We start from the raw sequence: 22,987 nt of genomic DNA on the forward strand, positions 1-22,987 counted from the left end.
TATCCATGTTTTTTCTCTTCAGAGTTCCTGCAGCGTGAACGCAATGATGTCGGAAGTCGTAAATTTCCGAGTTGGGAATTCCGACCTCCGAGTTGTTCTGAACACAGCATCAGACTATACAGTAGAGGGAATTGTCTTGTTGTTTACAATTACTTCCCGGTAGAAAACGCACGTCATTTGTATATGGAAGAACCATTTTTTCTTAGATTTCCACCGAAAAAGAACAAAGGTGCTCAACGAGGGCTGTGGGATGGCAGAGAAAAACGTCTACACCGAAGAGAAGGAGGTTTAACTGTCGGAGGGCTTGCCAAACTGTGGGAACCGAAACCTCAGGACAGAATTAGTGGGAAACATTTTGTTCTTATTTATCCCTTCCTCTTCTCCTCTTCTTACTCCTACCTCTTCTTTACTCAAGCTTATTCTTATATCCCCCCTCTCTGTCTGTGTTATCCTGGTTCAATACTTTTTCTTGGTGAATGAAAAACTGCTCAACAATCGCCATTTCCAACATTTAGTTTTATTAAGGCAGATGTCAACATCAACACACCAGTTGTTATGTTGCTGGCTAGAGGCTGCTTGGCGAAGCTACTATCACTACTGTGTAGCTAATTTTGACAGCTAACCGTTAGCCCAGCTGATCTACGATCGGCATGACTAACAAAAACATGCACACAGAAATAGTAATGTTTGTTCAGCTATTGGTTTTATAGACTTTACAAACCGTGAAGTTCATTTTCTCCTGATTTGACGTTTTCATGTCAAAATTATCAGAAGAGATGTGTCTGGTGAAAAATATGTCCAATATTTACTTCAGTGACTTTGGAGCGAAAGAATCGACCATAATCTGAGCTCACGTTCACTTCTCCCGTTGGAGTCAATAGACTCAAGACCTGCTGCTGCTGCTGGTCTCCTAAAGGGGGCGGAGTCACGGTCTGCTGGTCTCCTAAAGGGGGCGGAGTCACGGTCTGCCGGTCTCCTAAAGGGGGCGGAGTCACGGTCTGCTGGTCTCCTAAAGGGGGCGGAGTCACGGTCTGCTGGTCTCCTAAAGGGGGCGGAGTCATGGTCCGCTGGTATCCTAAAGGGGGCGGAGTCACGGCCTGCTAGTCTCCTAAAGGGGGCGGAGTCATGGTCCGCTGGTCTCCTAAAGGGGGCGGAGTCACGGTCTGCTGGTCTCCTAAAGGGGGCGGAGTCACGGTCTGCTGTTCTCCTAAAGGGGGCAGAGTCATGGTCTGTTGTTCTCCTAAAGGGGGCGGAGTCACGGTCTGCTGGTCTCCTAAAGGGGGCGGGGTCAAGATCTGCTGGTCTCCTAAAGGGGGCGGAGTCACGGTCTGCTGGTCTCCTAAAGGGGGCGGAGTCAAGATCTACTGGTCTCCTAAAGGGGGCGGAGTCGCGGTCTGTTGTTCTCCTAAAGGGGGCGGAGTCAGGGTCTGCTGGTCTCCTAAAGGGGGCGGAGTCATGGTCTGCTGGTCTCCTAAAGGGGGCGGAGTCACGGTCTGCTGGTCTCCTAAAGGGGGCGGAGTCACGGTCTGTTGTTCTCCTAAAGGGGGCGGAGTCACGGTCTGTTGTTCTCCTAAAGGGGGCGGAGTCAAGGAGAAACCCACAGAACACAGAGACAGGAAACTGATTCAGAGTGAAGTGTCTTGGTTTCTAAACCGTCACAGCAGTGCTGTGTGTTGTACCTTCCTATGTTACCATGGTTACAGTAACAGGAGCTGTGACTTGGTCAGGTTTAGATTTAAACATCAGACAGTGGATGCTGTTGTGGTACAATTAACAGCAACAACACACTGTCTTATCGTAGAAACTACAAGGGAATTGAACGCCTCCTCACTGTGGGCGACAGTAGTGTCTGAATCGATCTGATTGGCTGAGACAGAGCCGCGTGCGAGCCAATGGTTGTGTAGCACACGACCCCTGACCTGAGGTGAAGCTGAACTCGTCCTCGTCTCCTCAGATGTTTGTACGATGATCGATGTGACGACAGCTCTAATTAAAGTAACAAACGTCCTCATTAATGATTTTTAATTTGCTGCAACACAAAAACCTCATTTATCATTTAGCCCCCAGCTCTGCCAGACCTGATCCACTTCTCCTTCTCCCCAAGAATCCACTCCCCCCACCACACACCTTTAGAGACTGGAGACATTTCATATATTATCACTTATCTTATCTACTGTATATACATCATGTGTGTTTACAGGGTTATGAGGCCTCAGTCGTTCACAGTAGAAAGAGTCTGTGTTTGAATTAACCCTGTAAAACCCAGACATAATAAAAACCAATTGAAAACCACTCAGATGTTGGTGTAGGAGGCCTTTGGGGCTAAAAATGAAGTGCTGTGAAAGAATGTTATGTTTTTTTGTCAGATTTTAGGGACATGTTGTAATTGTAACGTTGGGCTGAAGGGGGAGCAGAATCTCCGGTATACCTTTAATTTACAGGTTGTTAATTACATGATAAAGCCAAGAAAAAACAAGTAATTGCTTAGAAATTAAGGTCAATTTCATAGTATTGTCATGTTTTTCATAAAGGCATTATGATGCAACTAATTGTTATTTCTTAATTAACGGCCTGTAAATGAAAGGGTTACCTAATCTCCTGTATTTGAACATATTGCCTGAACAGGCTATGGCAATGTATTTAATTGCCATATAAATAATATAATACAATATATGTTGTATAATATTTATAATATTTGTAACTCAAAATAAGACTAAGGGCTAGAATGTGTAGAACATGTGTAGTTTAAAGTTATTGGGAACATTTCGATTGAAGTTCCTCTCAAATAATCTAATATTGCAACAATTATAAAACAAGCTCTATAAGAAATGTAGGGACTGTCTTCCACAATAATTACATACATGTTCGAGACACTGTAATGAGGACGAAAATAATAATATTTAAGGCTGATAGATTCTGTCCAATAAATTGTCAATTAACAACAAAACATTAGTTGTTTTTTTTCTTTTGGAGATTCTGCAACAGTGGGTCTTATTAATGAGATATAATTTATAAACAGACAAATAATCTTTATTTGAATAAACGTACATATATAAATTAAATAAACATTTGTGTTAGTGAGTGGCTCTAGTTGAGGAGACTGTCTGTCCAAACTGGCTGCGTCTGTATTGAACAACACGTCTCCTCTGGTTGACAGAGGTCACCTCGGGTCGCTTCTATTGAGCAGCAATAAAGTTCTTTATTATGTTTGAACAGTAAATTCACTCTCATTCACTCACTCACACACACACTGTAGCTGGGAGGCATGAAGTTAATCAGCAGCTCCGACCCGTTACTCCCCTCCTGTAATTGATCCAATTGATAGATCATGTCAGAACAATTACCACCTCTCAATCAATGTCAGCGGGTGGATCTGATTGGACAGAGGAGTCGATGAGACGCGGTGTCGCCGGGCAGAGAAACACATCTGTGATCAATAATAATAATGATAATAATAATAATAGTGAAGTGAAGTCTTTTTTTTCTTCTCCTGGAGGAGCTGGTTTCATGGTGCAGATTATTAATATCGCTCTGACATTCAGGATGGACGGAGAGACAACTTTTTTGTGTGTGTGTGTGAGCGTTAAAGGTCAGCAGAGTTTATTCTGTGTGTGAAATGTCTCTGAAAGGTCAAACAGCAGCGACACAAACTGTGACAAACACACACACTAACAGCTCGTCATTCAACACACACACACACACACACAGTCTGTAACCTGTCTAAGCTCCGCCCCCTTGGATGATGAATGACAGCGATGATCAATCAGTTGCCAATCTACTGATCAATATGTTTGATAGCTTTTAGTTTGTTAGTTTGACAGGTTATTGATAAAGTCTTCAAAATAAAAGGCTTCAGTTTTATCTGTTTTGATTGAAACTTTCAAAATAAAAGACCAGAATATTATAGATAGAAAAACAAAAAACAAAACATAAAACTGTGTCTTTATATTTTAATATATGTGAGGAATAAAAGAAAAAGTGAAGAACGATGTGAGATCATGAGTTCACTGGTCACAGGACGACGAAGAAGGGAGAAGAAGGAGGAAAGTAGATGGAGGAGAAAGAAGAAGGAGAAGGAGGAAAGAAGAAGGAGGAGGAGAAGAAGGAGGAGAAGGAGGAAAGAAGAAGAAGGTGGAGGAGGAGAAGGAGGAAAGTAGATGGAGGAGAAAGAAGAAGGAGAAGGAGGAAAGAAGAAGGAGGAGGAGAAGGAGGAGAAGTAGGAAAGAAGGAGGAAAGAAGAAGAAGGTGGAGGAGGAGGAGGAGGAGGAAAGAAGGAGAAGGAGGAGGAGGAGAGAAGAAGGAGGAGGAGGAAAGAAGAAGGAGGAGGAGAAGGAGACAAAGAAGGAGAAGGAGGAAAGAAGGAGAAGGAGGAAAGAAGGAGGAGGAGGAGGAGGAGAAGGAGGAAAGAAGAAGGAGGAGGAGGAGGAGAAGGAGACAAAGAAGGAGGAAGGAAGAAGGAGGAGAAGAAGAAGGAGAGAAGAAGGAGGAAAGAAGAAGGAGGAGACAAAGAAGGAGAAGGAGGGAAGAAGAAGGAGGAGAAGTAGGAAAGAAGGAGGAAAGAAGAAGAAGGTGGAGGAGGAGGAGGAGAGAAGGAGGAGGAGGAGGAAAGAAGAAGGAGGAGGAGAAGGAGACAAAAAAGGAGAAGGAGGAAAGAAGGAGGAAAGAAGAAGGAGGAGGAGGAGAAGGAGGAAAGAAGAAGGAGGAGGAGGAGGAAAGAAGGAGAAGGAGGAAAGAAGGAGAAGGAGGAAGGAAGAAGGAGGAGAAGAAGAAGGAGAGAAGAAGGAGGAAAGAAGAAGGAGGAGACAAAGAAGGAGAAGGAGGGAAGAAGAAGGAGGAGGAGGAGAAGGAGGAAAGAAGAAGGAGGAGGAGAAGGAGGAAAGATGAAGGAGGAGAAGGAGGAAAGAAGAAGGAGAAGAAGGAGAAGGAGGAGGAGAAGGAGGAAAGAAGAAGGAGGAGAAGGAGGAGGAGGAGGAAAGAAGAAGAAGGAGGAGGAGAAGGAGGAAAGAAGAAGAAGGAGGAAGAGGAGAAAGAGAAGGAGGAGGAGGAGGAGGTGGAGGAGAAGGAGGAGAAGAAGGAAGAGGAGGAGACAAAGAATGTGAAGGAGAAGGAGGAAAGAAGGAGGAGGAGGAGGAGGAGGAGACAAAGAAGAAGGAGAGAAGAAGGAGGAAAGAAGAAGGAGGAGACAATGAAGGAGAAGGAGGGAAGAAGAAGGAGGAGGAAAGAAGGAGGAGAAGGAGAAGGAGGAAAGAAGAAGGAGGAGGAGAGAAGAAGGAGACAAAGAAGGAGAAGGAGGAAAGAATAGGTAGGAGAAAGAGAAGGAGGAGGAGAACAAGATAAAGGATAACAAGAAGAAGGAGAGAAGGAGGAGAAAGAGAAGGAGAAGAGGAGCTGGTGATGTCTGTCCTCCATCATTAATATTAACGAGTTTTTAATTGGATCCCTGAACAGTTGATGATGATGATGATGAAGGAGAAGGACCTTCACAATAAAAGCCTGTTGTCGTGTTAATTGAATTCTCTGGTTCACATCAATATTAACAGAGCAGAATAAACTGGATTTAATATTTAATACTGATCTGACACACACACACACACACACACACACACACACACACACACACACACACACACACACACACACACACACACACACACACACACACACACACACATTTATGTTCATATCTCGAAAGAGACATACAGTATATATGTTATGTATATCTAGTATTATCTAGTTATATTATGGGATGTAGTGGTTGGTTGCTGAGTGTTGAGCAGCCTGTAACGGTGCTGGAGCTGCAGCTGGTGAACGCCGCCTGCAGCAGTAGCAGCAGAGTCTGAGTGTGTTAACGGTGTTTAATGAGAGACGACGGTTTATCAGACGACTCTAACGAGCTGATCATCTCCAGCTGAGACGACCCGCTCCTCTTCCTCCTCCTCCTACTCCTCTTCCTCTTCCTCCCTCCTCCTCCTCCTCCTCCTCTTCCTCTCTCCTCCTCTTCCACCTCCTCCTCCTCTCCTCAGCACACTAATGAGCAGAGAGGATTGGATCAGAGCTGTTCCTCTTCGCTCTAACAGCCTCTTTAGCTCTTTATAATAATCATTGTGCTGTGTTGTGTCTGAGCTGTTTACCCATAATGCACCTCTCTCAGCAGCGTGTACAGGTACGGGACTGATGAGGCGTCGACCCATCGACCTCTGTTAGTCAGTTAGTTAGTTAGTTCAGTGGTTCTCAAAGTGTGTTTTTGAGAAATGTTTACCTCTTTTTTTTTTTTTTTTTTTTTTTTTAGAAATGTTACCACTTTTTCTAGATTTTTTTTTAGAAATTAGTTCTAGAATTTAAAAAGGAAAATAAAAAGTCGACATTTCACCAGTTTTAGAATTGATTGTTTTTTGTTTTTTTTAATTTCACCAGTTTTGAGAAAATGTTACCACTTTCTTTGGGATTTTTTTTCACTTATTTTTTTTCTCTTACCACATCTTTTTCTTTTTTTTAAATTTTAAGATACATTTTTACCACTTTTTCCATTATTATTTTACCTCTTTTTTTTTAGAAATGTTACCACTTTTTCTAGATTTTTTTTTCTAGACAGTGGTAGAATTTAAAAAGAATTTGAAATCGAGAAGTGTCACCAGTTTTTAGAAATTTTACCAATTTGATTTTTGTTTTTTACTTAAATTTTTTTTTTTAGAAATCTTACCATATCTTTCTCTTCTTAACTTTTTTTTTTTTTTTTTTTTAGATTTTTTAACCCCTAAAAAGTGATGTTATTAAAGCAGAAGTGAGTGATATATTTGTGTTAATATAAGTCGTAAATAGTTATATCTTCCGACAGCAATCACTTACATAGAGTGTTTGGACTGAAACACGGGTCTGTCAGTCCCTCTGCTCTGCTCTGAGCCGAAGAGAAAACATTTATCGTATCCTACAGTTTTTATCCAATGAGGAGAGAGAACGGCATGCAGGGCTGTGTGTGCAGCCAAGGAACGCCGTGAATGTGGTGACGTAGGGACGAGGACTGTTATGGTGCGTTCAAGGAAACTCGTATTTTTCCGACCGTGAAGTGGTACCAGTTCGATCTGGTACGAGTTCACGGGTCAGAAGTTACGAGTGGCCGTTATAGTGACTTTCACCGGTAAAACAGGTCGGAAAAACACGAGTGGGTTGCCTGGAACGCTACAAAGTCGTAAGTTGTGACTTGAAGCTGTAATTTACGATTTCAAAAGCCTGCCTGGAACGCAGCATTAGCGAAAACGACCGGACCACTCACTTCTGCTTTAAGTCTCAAATATTTTCTGTATTTCTGGTGTTTGCTTCAACATTTTGTCCACTGGGGGGCCGTGGTATAATTTGTATCAATTTCGGGGTGCTTGATGTAAAGAAGTTTGAGAACCACTGAGTTAGTTAATTTTATGGAAACAAATTATTTGTATCTGCTATGTAAGATTTTACTGTGTCTGAACTTCAAACCAATTAACCCTTTAGGGACTTTAAAAAAAAAATCAAATCAAATCAGATAATTAAAATCATTATATTTGGGCCCAAACAATATACAACATAACCCATAAGCACACATGAAAAAGAAAATTTCAACATGTCAACATCACCTACTATGACATCACATAACAAGATGTATATTGTGTGTTGTGTATATTTATATGAATGTAGGGCTGTCAATCTTCCCCCCAAATCAGATTCATATTTCTAATGCTTCTTTTGTTGTTAAATGTTACATATTCAAATTATATTCAAATGTTTTTAACATTTTCTTTTTATGTGTGTGTGTGTGTATGTGTGTATATATGTGTATACGTGTGTGTATAGTGTGTTACTAACTGAGTCCCTGCCGTTTCCCTACAGACCCAGATAAACAGGTTCAAACTCCACCTGCTCGTTACTGAGCCCGTTCTCCGTCCTCACCCCGCTCACCTCGCCGCTGTAAAGTGAGACGGATGGCGCAGTGTGTCTGTGTTAATCAGTCTGGCAGAGCAGAGCAGAGCGATACGGCACCGTACGGCCGTGTCCTCTGGTTCGATTCCCGGAGCCGACAAACCACGCTGCCAAAGCCGCCGCCGCCGCTCGTCAGCTTCGTTAAAGAGGAGAGCTGTGATTTATGAAGCTTCTCTGAGGAGCAGCCGTGATTAATGAGGCGCTGCAGCAGGTGTTGGGGGGAGGGGGGGGGGGGTCACCTCCACTCCAGCTCCTCCTCCCTGAGGCCTCAGCTGACCTCTGACCTCTGCTGCCTGCCTGATGCATGCTGGGAAGCTCCAGCCTCATTTCACTACAGAAAAAGTCCGACTGATCCGTATTTTTATTCTGTGGTGATGACGTCACTGATGATTCTGTCTAAATGCTTTTATTCTGAAGGTGCAGCATACAGGTCCTTTTACACCGGGGACGTATTTTTCGAGCAAATAAAACAACTCTTTCTGTCTATCTCAGAGGAGGTTAGACCGAATGCAACTGGACTTAGTTATTTGTCTAGGAAGACATTTCCCCTCTCATCCAAGAGGCTTCATCAGTTCATGTAGCATCTGACCAGGCTGGGACTGGTGATGTCTGGTAATGTTCAAATCAAATTATCTTTATTTTCAATTATTTTATTTTATTGTTTTGTTCATGTGTTGTTTTTGCAAAGTTTTTTATTTGTTATGTCTGTCCAATACTGTATTATGTTTTATTTATTTTAATATGTCCGAAATAAACTATAACTAACTAACTAACTTACATTGTGTTATTATCTCATAGTGTGGTGAATGTGCAGGTAACAACTTGTCCACCAGAGTGTTGTGGAGTTGTTGGATTGTGTATTTGATGAGTTTGATGAGGGAAACCAAGAAATCCCACACACTCGACCTTGTCCTTTCATATGGCCTGCCTGTTCAGAATTTAGAGATCTGTGATACAACGTTCTCAGACCATATGCCTGTTCTGTTTGACATCACTCTCCCTAACAATTCAATGAAACCCCATGCTGCAGCTCAGCGCTGTCGTATCTTAAACCCTTCCACTGCTGCTAATTTCTCCACTGCTTTCAATAACTGTGTTTTTCCAGAGTCTATGTGTAATTCTACTGATGGCCTCAATGCTTGGTTTCACTCAACTTGCCAATCAATTCTAGATTCCGTAGCACCGTTAAAAACCAAGCAGCCTAAGGCCAAACGTGAGCCTTGGTTAAATGAAGTCACTCGTGCCGCCAGACGCGAGTGTCGAAAAGCGGAACGAAAATGGAAAAGAGATAAAATGCAAGTGTCCCTTCAAATTCTAAAAGACCGCTGGCGACATTACCAGAAAATAGTGAGAGATGCCAAAAGAAATCATTTCTCAAATATCATTCTTTCAAATTATAACAAGCCCCAAGTATTATTTAAAATCATTGACTCAGTCCTTAACCCCCCGCAGACCGCAGGTATGGAACCATCTCCTGCCACTTGTGAAACCTTTTTAGACTTCTTCACTGGAAAAGTCTCCTCATCCAGAGCGTCAATTACTCCTCCTGCCCATGATCCCTCCATCTTGGTCCCCTGCTCTGCTATTTTTAATGAGTTCGAACCTGTTACTATGTCCCTCCCACAGGAGATTGTTGGCCACCTGAAACCCTCCGGGTCTCCAAATGATGCGGTACCTCCTAGACTCTTTAAAGAGGTCTTTCCCTCTGTAGGTCCATCTGTCCTCACGCTTATAAACAGTAGCCTGTACTCTGCAGTTTTCCCGAAACAGTTTAAACATGCAGTGGTCCAGCCTCTGATTAAGAAACCAGCCTTGGACCCCACAATCCCTGCAAACTTCAGGCCTATTTCTAAGCTGCCATTTCTTTCAAAAATCCTTGAGAAGATAGTGTATAGTCAATTAATGGCCTTTCTGGAAGAACACAATATTCTCGAAACATTCCAATCTGGTTTTAAAAATCTCCACAGTACAGAATCAGCCCTACTGAGAGTTTTTAACGATATATTTTTAGCTACCGACTCTGGGGACAGTGTGATTCTTTTACTTTTAGATTTAACGGCAGCATTTGATACAGTGGACCACAAAATTTTAATTTCTCGTTTAGAACACTGGGTGGGTATTAGGGGCTCAGCATTAGAGTGGTTCCGATCATACTTAGCAGACCGAATTTTCTGTGTCAACATTGGTGATTTTATGTCTTCCTGTGCGCCCCTCCCATGTGGGGTACCACAAGGTTCGGTCCTAGGCCCTCTTCTGTTTTCACTATACCTGCTCCCACTGGGGTCCATCCTACGCAAACATGGCATATCCTTCCACTGCTATGCAGATGATTGCCAGATTTACCTGCCCCTCAAAAAGAATAATGCATCTTCTCTGAAACCACTTTTTAAATGTCTTAATGACCTAAAGGCCTGGATGGCACTCAACTTTTTAAATTTTAACGAAAATAAAACTGAGGTGATGGTTTTTAATGGCACTGCTGGGACTCCATCCATTGATCTAGGTTCACTGGCCCAATACTCAAAACCTACTATCAAAAACCTTGGGATAAAAATGGATCCTGGGCTAAACCTCGACAGTCAGATCACGGCAGTTGTGAAGTCAAGTTTCTTCCAACTGAGGCAGTTGGCTAAAATAAAACATATTCTCTCAAGGCAGCACCTAGAGATGACGATCCACGCTTTTATAACTAGTCGGCTTGACTATTGTAATGCCTTATATGTAGGGGTTAGCGCATCCGCCATCACCCGTCTTCAGATGGTACAAAATGCTGCTGCACGCCTTTTAAGCGGCATAAATAAACGTGAGCATATTACCCCCATTTTAACTGCACTACACTGGCTGCCCATTCGTTTTAGGATTCATTTTAAAATTCTTTTATTTGTTTTTAAGTCTCTTAATGGCCTTTCCCCACCATACCTTTCTGAGCTGTTAGAACCTTACGCCCCTACACGCCCCCTCAGGTCAGCTGACCAGCTGCTCCTGGAAGTCCCGAAAATGACCACCAAACTTAAAGGGGACCGCGCTTTTTCAGTTGTGGCACCAAAGTTATGGAACGACCTGCCTCTTGATACCAGACAAGCTCCATCGCTGCATGTTTTTAAAAAGCGCCTCAAAACTCACCTGTTCTCCATAGCCTTTGACCCCGTTTTTAACTGATGTCTTTTATTCTGCTGTCGGTTATTTATTGTTTGACTTACCTATGCGCTATGTTTTAATTGTTTATTTGTTTTTGTATAGTGTTATTTTAAATGCACTTTATTTTATTCTTTATTATTTTCTGTTGTGTTTTATGTACTTTTTGTGTCTTATGCCAATTCACTTTGGTCCACTGGGTTTTTAAAGTGCTTTATAAATAAAGTTGGTATGGTATGGTATAATGAGCCTCCGTAGCGTAGCTCTGAGCAGCTCACGGCTCTGCTCCGCCGTTCTAAAAATAGCTTGCACCGACAATTAAAGGTAACGAACCTACTGCTATGACTATAGGGATTATGGCAATGGGCCAATTTGCTAAAATGTTGAAGTATCCCTTTAAGAGTGACACATTGACAATGAACTGAACGAATTGATTAAACAATAAACACAGCAGGTGTGTGTGTGTGTGTGTGTGTTTAATATGAGACAGGAGCTGCCAGGTGGAGGTTATTTTTATACACCCTCCCGCTCCCCGAACCTGCACCCGGAGCTCGAGGACGAATCGGAGAAAAGGAAAAATCATATTTTTCTTCCTTTGTTTAAAATTAGGCCACGCCCCCAAGGAGCTGTCCGTCAGGGGCAGGAAGTAATGGGGTGTCGCCCTAATACCCCCCCACTCCCCCCTGCCTCCTGTTGGCCGTCTCTCACCTTCTCTTTAACACAAGGACACACACAGAGCTGCAGAGGGCGACTTCCCTCAAACACCTGGATCTGGATTTGTTTCAGAACCAGGACCAGGATCATGGCCTCTACAGCTGCGTTTCCATCACAAGTGTTTCGCAAAATAAAAGCCATATTTCTGAAATTTCGAAAATAATACAGTCTGTGTTTGCAGGTGTTTCCAACTGAAAGGTGTTTTTGAGACTTCACTTTGAAAAAAGATTGGACGTAAGCATCTTTTAAACACAGGGTTTCAATTTTACAATATACATGTGTTCTCAATCTGTATTTATAGGAATTATTAGTTTATTTACATTGCAGAAAAAGGTGCACACTTGGTTTATATGGAATGACAGGGGTCCACTGTTAGTTGGTGCATAATGACACAAGTTCCCACTTAGTTAGCATGGAGTGACATACACACTCCATCATGTATGAATAAGAAAGAAATAAGCAAAAATGATAGTTCTTAACAGAAGACAAAGCCAGCGCTCGATTGCTCAAAGGAAAAGCTCCTATGTATATATATTATATATCATATGTTACTATGTGTGGTAGGCTAAAACACACACCTATACAGACAAGCCTCTAAGTGTTGAGCCACTACCGATTTACCACTGTGCATTGTACATATCTATATTCTTTACACTCCATTTGTGTTTTATACTGTTTCTGTGATTGAATGTCTTTTTTAATGTGAAGCACTCTGTGTATACGTACTATGAAGGGTGCTATATAGCTAAATAAAGTTTTACTTACTTATTTATTTTATTTATTTATTTAAAAAAGGACAGTGTGCAGTGACATTAGTTATTGAGACAATAAAAAGATGGCTGCACCAGATTTAGCGGAGCCGCTAATTTCCATCTGTAGTCCTTACTTACTTACTAATGGCAGCGGCCACAAATGAAGGATTTCTAGGACAAACAAACTATGGAAACAAAACGTCAGGATGAGCCGGGATACGTTCAATCAGCTGTGTGACGTTCTCCAACTGAAATAAGTGTTTCCATCACACTTACGTCTGAAAAACCACCTCATGAGAGCGTGAAAATGTTTTAGCGATATTTGAGAGGTTTTTCGAAATGTAGACGTTTACGTTACCAGGTTTTTATTGCAATATTTAGGTTTTGTGCATTTCCAGGGGAAATCGAAACAGACCTTATGTCACTCAGACCCCTAGTGGTACTTGGTGTGATTACAAGGGGTACTTAAAACGATAAAATATAATTTTACTGAGTGACATTTAACATTTAAAGGGATACTTCAACATTTTTTGCCAAATTGGCCCATTGCCATAATCCCTATAGTCATAGCAGTAGGTTCGTTACCTTTAATTGTTGGTGCAAGCTATTTTTTGTTTCTATGTTTGTTTACACTGAAGTCACGTTTGACCACACAAGATTAGCAAGATGAAATATCCACTGAATAAACTTTTATTTTGTTTAGTATGTGGTGTATGAATCAAACCAGAGTGAGTGGCAACCATAGGACCAGGGCCGGCTCTAGCCATTTTGGTGCCCTAGGCGAGATTACTCTCAGACGCCCCCCCAACAATGATCATAATGATCATAACGATAACATAGCAGTGTATCTCTATGTCCCCTCTGACCCTGAGATACACAACTTGCACAACAATCAGTAAAATTGCATTGAGTAAATCCTGGGTGAAGACATGAAAAAATTAGTTTCTTCACAATCATGAGAACAAACTGTTGTGGTGCTTGAAATGGGTATACGAAAGTCTGGGCTTCACAAAAGCAGTGGAATAATATACTGTATGATATAAGGCCATAAGTGTAGAAAAAAAATTGTGAAATTGCTTTTTGAGCATAAATGTTAGGCCTAACTGTCATTCTCACCAAATGTCTCAAATGTGGGATAACAGAAGCTAAATATTGACTTCACATTACATTTCAAACTTCATGACATGTGTGTAGCCCTAAATGAGAAATTGTCTCCAAATATCAACTAAATAGACAAAAAAATACACAAAATTTACAATATTTAGCCTATATAATGTACCCTATATATGTCACTGTGGTACTGTTTGAGAGGTAAAAAAACAAAACAAAACTAGTTTGATAGCTCAGCAGGTGTGAATACAGAGCTGGAGCTGATCTGGAGCTGAGGCCCACTGGCCCTGCTGTCTGAGCAGGCTGAAATCTCAACTCTCTCTTCTTTTTTCATGATCTTCCTCATCAAATTAGTCAGAACTTTAAACCTCATCATCCTCACTGCCTCTCTCTCTCTCTCACTCTCTCTCTCTCTCTATCCCTCTGAACGACTCTGATGTTTCGAAGCGCTTCACAGTTGTTGTTTTGATTGACAGGTCGTCAAGGGCGTGCGGCCATGCGTATTTGAAAGAGGAGAGCCTCCCAATCACAGTAGTTGAACCGCATTTCTACTGCGTAAATGACCGAAATATGACAAAAAAAAAAAAAACATATTGAGACGGTCGCGCAAACGCGCCGGCATTTGTGCCACACATCTAATAAAAAATGTGGCGTTTCTAACAGGAAAACGGCTTGAGAGCAGCTGCAGACAGGTATCTGCTGTGTGATTGACTATACACAATTTAGGAACATGTTTGTCATTGTTTATTTATTTGTTTTGGGGTTTTTTTTCTACACAGAAAACACTAAGTGAGGGGGCACCAGCGGACATAAATCATTATTATTATCTTTTTCTTTTTTTTTCCCTTGACTGGCGGCGCCCCTCCAGCAGTTGGCGCTCTAGGCGACTGCCTATATCGCCTATGCCTAGAGCCGGCCCTGCACAGGACTGTTTTTGTATTTCATTTTCAGCTGACTGCATTAAAAAAACAAAAAAACCACAACATTCAACCACTTTATCAAAGGCTAATATGAAAAGAAAGTGATGTTCAATTAAAAATGAAAAGATGACGGCATCTAAAACTGTCAGTGATTCTTATTACGACCGCAGCCTGCTTCTTCTTCCTGTTCTCTGTGAACTGAACTCAACACTCAGATGGGGGTGGGGGTGGGGGAACAAAAGGACCGCTGTTTCCTTCCTGCAACAGCGCAAATGATATTACCGTAATAACAACATGTTGTCTGTAAAGTGCAACCTCTCAGCTTTCAGAAACCATTAGAACTTTTCCGATTGGGCAAACCGTTGTGTATTTAATTTTTAATGCAAAGTGCCCGTGGCCAAACGTTTGGGCATTTTAAAATGTGCGGTGCTGAGCTGCACGAGGCTGCATTTACAGGGAAACACTCTGGATGTCTGTGCTGTAAACACTGAGCCACACTTTATTGATCATGTAGAGTCCAAAGGTTGAGTGTGTGTGTGTAGAGTAACACAGTGTGTGTAGAGTGCAGTTGTGTTGTATAGAGTTTGTGACTCAGCAGTGTTGCCTCAGTGATGGGTGTGGTTTATCATAACTCAACTGTTCGACAGTTCGCCCAGAATCAGAGAACAGTGAAGACACACTCGAGTCTTCAATCAACATCATCAGAACATGGACTTCAGAAGAAACGGTAGAGGATCTAAAGAACATTTTGTAAAGAACGGACACCTGAAGATGGAGGATCTGAAGGCAGCAGCTGAAGATTTAAGAAAGAGAGTTCCAACTTTGGATATAAAAGACTACATCTTCCTTGAGGACATCCCAGAGTATCCCCGACCAGAGTTTCATGTGTCTCATCTGCAACACAACACTGATGCAGCTGGGTTAAGAGGAATAAAGACAGATGGAGGCTTCGGGGGCCTGGGCAGATACTGGTTTACAGACTTCCTACAGTGGTGGAGTCTGGCTGTGAAGCCTGAGGACGTTACATCAGCTGAGAGGAGGCTCCTGGAGAAGACCTACCCAGACCGGACCGAGGCTGAGGCCCAGGACCAGTGCAGCTTCCTGGGGGAGTTTGCCAGCTCTCCAGCCTTCATGGAGACCTCCAGACTGGGCTCATACCGCTTCACCTTCCCTGTGGAGGAGGTGCTGAAGGCCTACAGCCAGCAGGTAACACCTCAGTCCAGCTGTTGACAGGTCTGGACAGAAATGTATTAAAGTTCTGGTTTTTATTTTCAGGGAGGTCAGAGGTTTCTAAGCACCACTTTTTCTGAATAAGTCTCAATGATCTCCATCAGTGTGTTGTGACCTGATATCACATCAGATATTGATATTCAGGAACTTTCAAATCAGATCCATGATCTATTTAGGCAAGGCAAGGCAAGGCAATTTTATTTGTATAGCCCGTTTTTACAAACAGTTTGTCTCAAAGGGCTTTACATGGCATCGTAACAACATCCTCTGTCCTTAGACCCTCACATCGACTGAGGAAAAACTCCATGGAAAACCCTTTTAACAGGGAAAAGTCGGAGAAACCTCAGGGTGAGCAACAGAGGAGGGATCCCTCACCCAGGACGGACAGACGTGCAATAGATGTTGTTACAGACAAGAAAACAGTTTACAGTTTGTCACAGAATGTGCGAAATATGGAAATGTTAGCAGGAGTTGATGAAGGCAGTCTCTGGTGAGGGGAGGGGGGGGGGGGGGGGCAGGGAGAGCCGGTCAGCTCGATGGGAGGACTGGGTGGTAGACTGGACCATGGGAAGGAAGGGGAGGCCGGTCTAACAGCAGGGGAAGGGGTGGGAGGGGGGCGATGCAGGCGGCGGCTGGTGCAGAGAGATGGAGCTCCGGTGGATCTGCGAGACACCAAGGCCAAACTACAAAGTACAGCAGAAAATGACAGTTCAAAAATATACTGAGGAGAGGAGAGGAGAGGAGAGGAGAGGAGAGGAGAGAAGAGAAGAGAAGAGGAGGAGAGGGCTCTGTGTAACCAGATGTGTCCCCAGCAGTCTAAGCCTATAGCAGCGTAGCTATAAAATGGTTCAGAGCTTTTACTGTTATCTAACATGTGGAAAATAAAAAGGTCACTGACATGGATGTGAAATCATTTTCAATTAAACAAAAATACATATTCTCCTGCATTTTTGTTGTTTCTGGCTGTGTTGGTGTTTGTCGTGTGAGTTGTAGGATTGTCAGAAAATACTAAAATTTCAAACTAGATACTGTACCAATACCCAGGAAAATATTCAATACAGCAGCAATGCCTCCCAGCTTGTTTTTTTCCATTATTTTATTTTTTATTATAATCAAAAGGACTTATTGTTGTTTTTTAATTAAATAAAAAGCTAACTCTGAGTTGTGCAATTTCAGAGTCTCATGTGTTGCTATTGTTTCATTACATTCATTACTCCTTGAACCACCACCTCATCGTGGTGGAGGGGTTTGAGCACCCGAATGATCCTAGGAGCTATGTTGTCAGGGGCTTAATGCCCCTGGTAGGGTCTCCCAAGGCAAACAGGTCATAGGTGACGGGTCAGACTAAAAGCGGTTCCAAAACCCCTATGAAGAAATCAATACCAAGGAAGTTCATGGCGCCCGGATCGGCGTCAGCGGGGCCCCACCCTGGAGCCAGGCCTGGGGATGGGGCTCGCAGGCGAGCGTCTGGTGGCCGGGTTTCTGCCCATGAGACCCGGCTGGGCTCAGCCCGAAGGAGCGACGTGGGCCGGCCTTCCAGTAGGCCCACCACCCGTTGCATTTTGGGTGGCAGCCGTGGGTGGGGGCTCCGGCGACCCAATGCCCGGACAACGACTCTGGCTTTAGGGACATGGAATGTCACCTCGCTGGGGGGGAAAGAGCCTGAGCTCGTGCGGGAGGCTGAGAGGTACCGGCTAGAGATAGTCGGGCTCACCTCCACGCACAGCCTGGGCTCTGGAACCAACTCCTTGAGAGAGGCTGGACTCTCTTCCACTCTGGAGTTGCTCACGGTGAGAGGCGGCGAGCTGGTGTGGGCTTGCTCAGAGCTCCCCAGCTCAGCCGCCATGTGTTGGAGTTCTCCCCACTTAACGAGAGGGTCGTTTCCCTGCGCCTTCGGGTCGGGGATACTTCTCTCACTGTTGTCTCGGCCTATGGGCCGAACGGCAGTGCAGAGTACCCGGCCTTCCTGGAGGCCCTGGGAGGGGTGCTGGAAAGTGCTCCAACCGGGGACTCCATCGTTCTGCTGGGGGACTTCAACGCTCAGGTGGGCAGCGACAGTGTCACCTGAAGAGGTGTGATTGGGAGGAACGGACTCCCAGATCTGAACCCGAGCGGTGTTTTGTTATTGGACTTCTGTGCTAGCCACAGTCTGTCCATAACGAACACCATGTTCAGGCATAAGGGTGTCCATCAGTGCACGTGGCACCAGGACACCCTAGGCCGGAGGTCAATGATCGACTTTGTAGTCGTGTCATCTGATCTCCGGCCATACGTCTTGGACACTCGGGTGAAGAGAGGGGCTGAGCTGTCAACTGATCACCACCTGGTGGTGAGTTGGATCCGCAGGCAGGGGAGGAAGCTGGTCAGACCTGGAAGACCCAACCTGAGGTTTCTCTGATTTTTCCCTGTTAAAAGGGTTTTCCATGGAGTTTTTCCTCAGTCGCTGTGAGGGTCTAAGGACAGAGGATGTTGTTATGATGCCATGTAAAGCCCTTTGAGACAAACTGTTTGTAAAAACGGGCTATACAAATAAAATTGCCTTGCCTTGCCTTGCCAAGCGTATCGTGAGGGTCTGCTGGGAATATCTGGCAGAATCCCCGGTCAGGGAGGTCTTCAACTCCCACCTCCGGGAGAGCTTTGACCGGATTCCGAGGGAGGCTGGAGACATTGAGTCCGAATGGACCATGTTCTCCACTTCCATTGTTCACACGGCCGTCCGGAGCTGTGGCCGTAAGGTCTCCGGCAAGCCGTAAGGTCTGGGAGAAGTTTGGGGAGGCCATGGAGGAGGACTACCGATCGGCCTCGAGGAAATTTTGACAAAACATCCGACGCCTCAGGAGGGGGAAGCAGTGCTCCGCCAGCACTGTTTACAGTGGAGGAGAGGAGCTGTTGACCTCGACTGGGGATAGTCGAGGATAGTCGTGCGGTGGAAGGAATACTTCGAGGACCTCCTCAATCCCACTGACATGCCTTCCGTCGAGGAAGCAGAGGCCAGAGGTCGATTCATTCATCACCCAAGCTGAGGTCACTGAGGTAGTCCGAAAGTGGTAAGGCAGCGGGGGTGGATGAGATCCGCCCTGAGTACCTCAAGTCTCTGGATGTTGTGAGGCTGTCGTGGCTGACACGCCTCTGCAGCATCGTGTGGCAGTCGGGGACAGTGTCTCTGGACTGGCAGACCGGGGTGGTGGTCCCTCTCTTCAAAAAGGGGGACCGGAGGGTGAGTTCCAACTATCGGGGGATCACACTCCTCAGCCTCCCGGAGAAAGTCTATTCCAGGGTACTGGAGAGGAGAATTCGGCTGATAGTCGAACCTCGGATTCAGGAGGAACAATGCGGTTTTCGTCCTGGCCATGGAACACTGGACCAGCTCTACACCCTCCACAGGGTGCTCGAGGGCTCATGGGAGTTTGCCGAACCAGTCCCACATGTGTTTTGTGGACTTGGAGAAGGCTTTCGACTGTGTTTGTCAGCAGTTCTGTTCATTATTTTTATTGACTCGAGCCAGGACCTTCAGCATGTACTGGGGCGGTTTGCAGCTGAGTTTGAATCAGCTGGGATGAGGATCAGCACCTCTAAGTCCGAGGCCAAGGTTCTCGACCGGAAAAATGGTGGTTTGCATCCTCCAGGTCGGTGGAGAGTTCCTGCCTTAGGTGGAGGAGTTTAAGTATCTTGGGGTCTTGTTCATGAGTGAGAGAAGGATGGAGCGTGAGATTGACAGGCGGCAGCAGCTGCAGTAATGCGGCCGTTGTATCGGTCCGTCGTGGTGAAGAAGGAGCTGAGCCAGTTCCAGCAAATATGACTGAATAATTGTTACAAATTGAAGCTTTAATATTAAGTATTAGTATTAGTTATTTGCTTGTTTTGCGGTTAATTATGCATATAATCTTTTTGACCCCAAAAAGGAAAAAAGGATCAATGCGCAGCCTCCGTCGTGGGGTTTCGTAATGGAGGGTTTTCCCCAATAGCCTTTTAGACAGACGATACCACGATGCCAGACGATACCACCATAATTGGGCTTATCTCCGGGGGAGATGAGTCTGCCTACCGGGACGAGGTGGAGAGGCTGTTGGCTGGTGGTGCAGGGATAACAAACTGGTCCTCAATACACAGGCTTGGGGAGTAACGGACTACACGTAATCAGGATACAAAAAAAGGGTAACTGTAGTCCGTTACAAGTACAGAAAAAAAACCTGTAATCAGATTACCAGTACATTTGATAAACATTTGCGTTTCATTTCCTGTTTCCTCTGCGTGGATTGATGCGTGATGGCTGCGTGACTGAATTTGCATGTTTGGTATTAAAGTAATCCAAAAGTAACTAAATGTAATCTGTTACATTACTTTAATTTTGTGGTACTTAGAGTAAGTTACTAATTACATTTTCTAACAGGTAACTTGTAATTGTACTGCAATACATTTTTAAAGTAACCCTCCCAACCCTGTCAATACAGCAAAGACCAAAGAGGTTGTATTGGACTACAGAAGGAACAAAACAGAATCCAGCCCCTGTTCATCGGCAGGGATAGTGTGGAGAGGGTGGCTGACTTCAAGTTCCTGGGCGTCACCATCAAGGAGGACCTCACCTGGACTGCTAACACCACAGCGCTTGTGAAGAAGGCCCAGCAGAGACTGTATTTCCTCAGACTCCTCAAGAAACAACAACTTTCTATGGACTTGCTGGTGACCTTCTATCATGGTGCTGTGAGAGGGAGAGCATTCTGACATACTGTATCTGTGTTTGGTTTGCCAGCAGCACAGCTGCAGACGGACAAATTGCATGTTCCCTTTTTGGGGAAAAGCAGGGAGCATGGGACCCTTTTTTGAAAAAGGGTCCCATGTTCGTCAACACCCTGTCTGTGATGCGCACTGTTGCAGCTTCGCCGGACAGCGGTTTATTTAATCCAGAGGAGTAGTAGGAAAACAACTCTCAGTGCTGATTTGTTGATCTGCCTGTTTTGTGATTTTACAATCAGTATCTCCTCGTTCATGGTGTCAACGGGGTGAAATGGTGTCTGAAAAGCTCTGACATTTCAGGCCGGCCTCTGCCCATACCAGGTTTTCTCTGTGTTTCTCGGGCCGAAACGTTGTTCGACCTTTTCTTATACACAATTTCCTGAAACATAATGGCTCCGCCGCCGTGCTGGACTGAGGCCACCACCATTCCGCATCCAGTGGAAATTGCCTATAACTTGTTGATGGACTGAGCTGTGAGTCGTCCACTAAAACTCTGTTGTTGTCTCCAGTTCTGCTCCGGAGCTCCACCTGTCATGAGGGTGTACGAGACCGTCCTGTACAGACAAGAAGTGATGTATGTGGTGCTGGTCCACAGTCCAGATGTTCAGAAGTACGACGACTATCCTCTGCTGAGTGAAGACGACCCAGAGGCCGTCTGCTGTTACAAAGATGGACACTTCATCTGGAGGTCTCAGGCCATGTGTGGGACACACAGGTAAGACACAGTGAACTCAACTTCTGTTTCTGTTGAGAACAACCTGAGACTTTGTCAGCCAGTGGTTTTTCACCAAGAACCACACAGATTTACAACCAGACAAAACATCTCCAACGTAGCAGCTTCTATCCACACCTCACTGAACATTTCTTAGACCCACCGTCAAAGCCTGTTTATGTTGTTTTAGCTTCATTGACAACACAATGACAATCAGGGACTCTGAAGCGGCATTGGATGTCAGGAGATCAATATATTAATTTATAGAAATAAATCAGTCTGACCACTCGGATAACAGCTGCCACAGCTTTACTTTAACGCTCCCACAACATGTTAAAATGCTGAAAACACTTCCTGAAACATCCAGTTGAGAGTGTGTTCGAACCTCAACACACCTGTTTAATAACCTTTTCTTCTCTGTTTGGTTTCACTTAGATATGAGTTGGTCCAGAGACCAGATAAAAACCAGATGGAGTATCAGAACTGGTATTGGTTTCCTCAGTATTACGTTTGGGATAACGTTGCCATTGCCCTGCATATGGAGGTAGAACAGGTAATGACACTGAATTACCGTATAGAACTGAGTTTGAGTAATGTATACTGCTGGTTAACATCTTCTCTTCATCTTGTTCTGGTCTGTTGTATTTTTCAGGTGCTGAAGTTTGATGATGACAAACTGAGAAAGAACCTGACGTACTGCCATCAAGAAGCAGTTCAATACCGTGGCACCTTTGATAATTTCGAGGAAGCTCAGGCAGTTGTTGAGGAGTTGTGGCCTGATGCTCCACTGCAGAAGCAGCGCTCACTGGAGCCGTTAGCAGGTGCTGAATCTAACGTCAGTAACTCAGCTGGTGTTTCATCCCACTCTCCAACAATGAACAATAATGTCCAATAAATATCAGCCCAGTCAGACAGAAGTGGATGAAGTTAACTTTGATATTTATTATTTTCTCCTGAGCCTTGCTCCAGCCATGAGACGACTGTCTCTAAACAAGCAATCATGGCTTAAAGTAAACATGTAAGGGATTGTCTTTGAGGAAGAGTTGAGAGTAGTTATTCAGAGCCACAGCATTCCCAGTTCACACAGCCATTATGTGTCTTACAATATTCCTGAAGCGGTTGTTTAAATGGGGTTAGTATTAGAGAGAGGTTTGTATTTATGGGCTTGTATTCAATTGTGCAGCAAATTAAAGTTTCTTTTCACTTGTTGAACCTTTTCTCCTTGTATATTTTTCCCTGTTGAGGTTACTTTTTCAACACCTCTGGGCGGAGCCAGGGAGCTGTCAATCAGAGCGTTCTGCCACGCCCACTCTGTTCTGATAAGTGGCCTAAACATCAAAATGTTGCTGTTTTTAAACCAGGTTTTCGAATAGTTATGAATAGTTATTTTCACTCAGACTTCTGTGGATGATTAATGAGACACTTGACTTTGATATAATATAAGCATTTTTACTATTTAAAGTCATGTTTCCAGAGGCTTTAAATTCTAGTCAATGTGTGTGCTTCCCCCAGCTCTGAGCCAGTCATGGCTCTGGCATCCAGCAGACCTCCGCAGCATATAGCAGATTGTGCAGGACAGGGAAATGTGTACACAATACAATACAAAACAAAACACCCAGTTAATTTTCAAAATAAAATACACCGTGTTTACGACAGATCATATTTCATTACACCTTGAAAACGTTGTAATGGGCCGAGGCCGGCCTGAAGTCAACAGGTCAGAGGATTTC

At 44.1% G+C, this 22,987-nt stretch overlaps 1 protein-coding gene across 1 annotated transcript; it reads left to right on the top strand.

Annotated features, from left to right (window-relative positions):
- The first annotated feature begins 15,220 nt into the window (after window positions 1–15,220).
- On the top strand, window positions 15,221–22,469 carry LOC310999917 (uncharacterized protein). The gene is made up of 4 exons (XM_083990526.1): window positions 15,221–15,787; window positions 21,055–21,260; window positions 21,693–21,810; window positions 21,910–22,469. The coding sequence occupies exons 1-4, from the start codon at window positions 15,290–15,292 to the stop codon at window positions 22,150–22,152; spliced, it is 1,065 nt and encodes a 354-aa protein (XP_083846652.1). The 5' UTR covers window positions 15,221–15,289; the 3' UTR covers window positions 22,153–22,469.
- The last annotated feature ends 518 nt before the right edge of the window (window positions 22,470–22,987 follow it).

Source organism: Trachurus trachurus (genome assembly GCF_905171665.1).
Source record: "Trachurus trachurus genome assembly, chromosome: 16".
NCBI lineage: Eukaryota > Metazoa > Chordata > Actinopteri > Carangiformes > Carangidae > Trachurus > Trachurus trachurus.

Coding starts and splice junctions, on each gene's coding strand:
- LOC310999917 (XM_083990526.1), top strand. CDS start 15,290: ATGGACTTCAGAAGAAACGGTAGAGGATCTAAAGAACATTTTGTAAAG. Junction 15,788..21,054: donor TGAAGGCCTACAGCCAGCAG/GTAACACCTCAG, acceptor TGTTGTCTCCAG/TTCTGCTCCGGAGCTCCACC. Junction 21,261..21,692: donor GCCATGTGTGGGACACACAG/GTAAGACACAGT, acceptor GGTTTCACTTAG/ATATGAGTTGGTCCAGAGAC.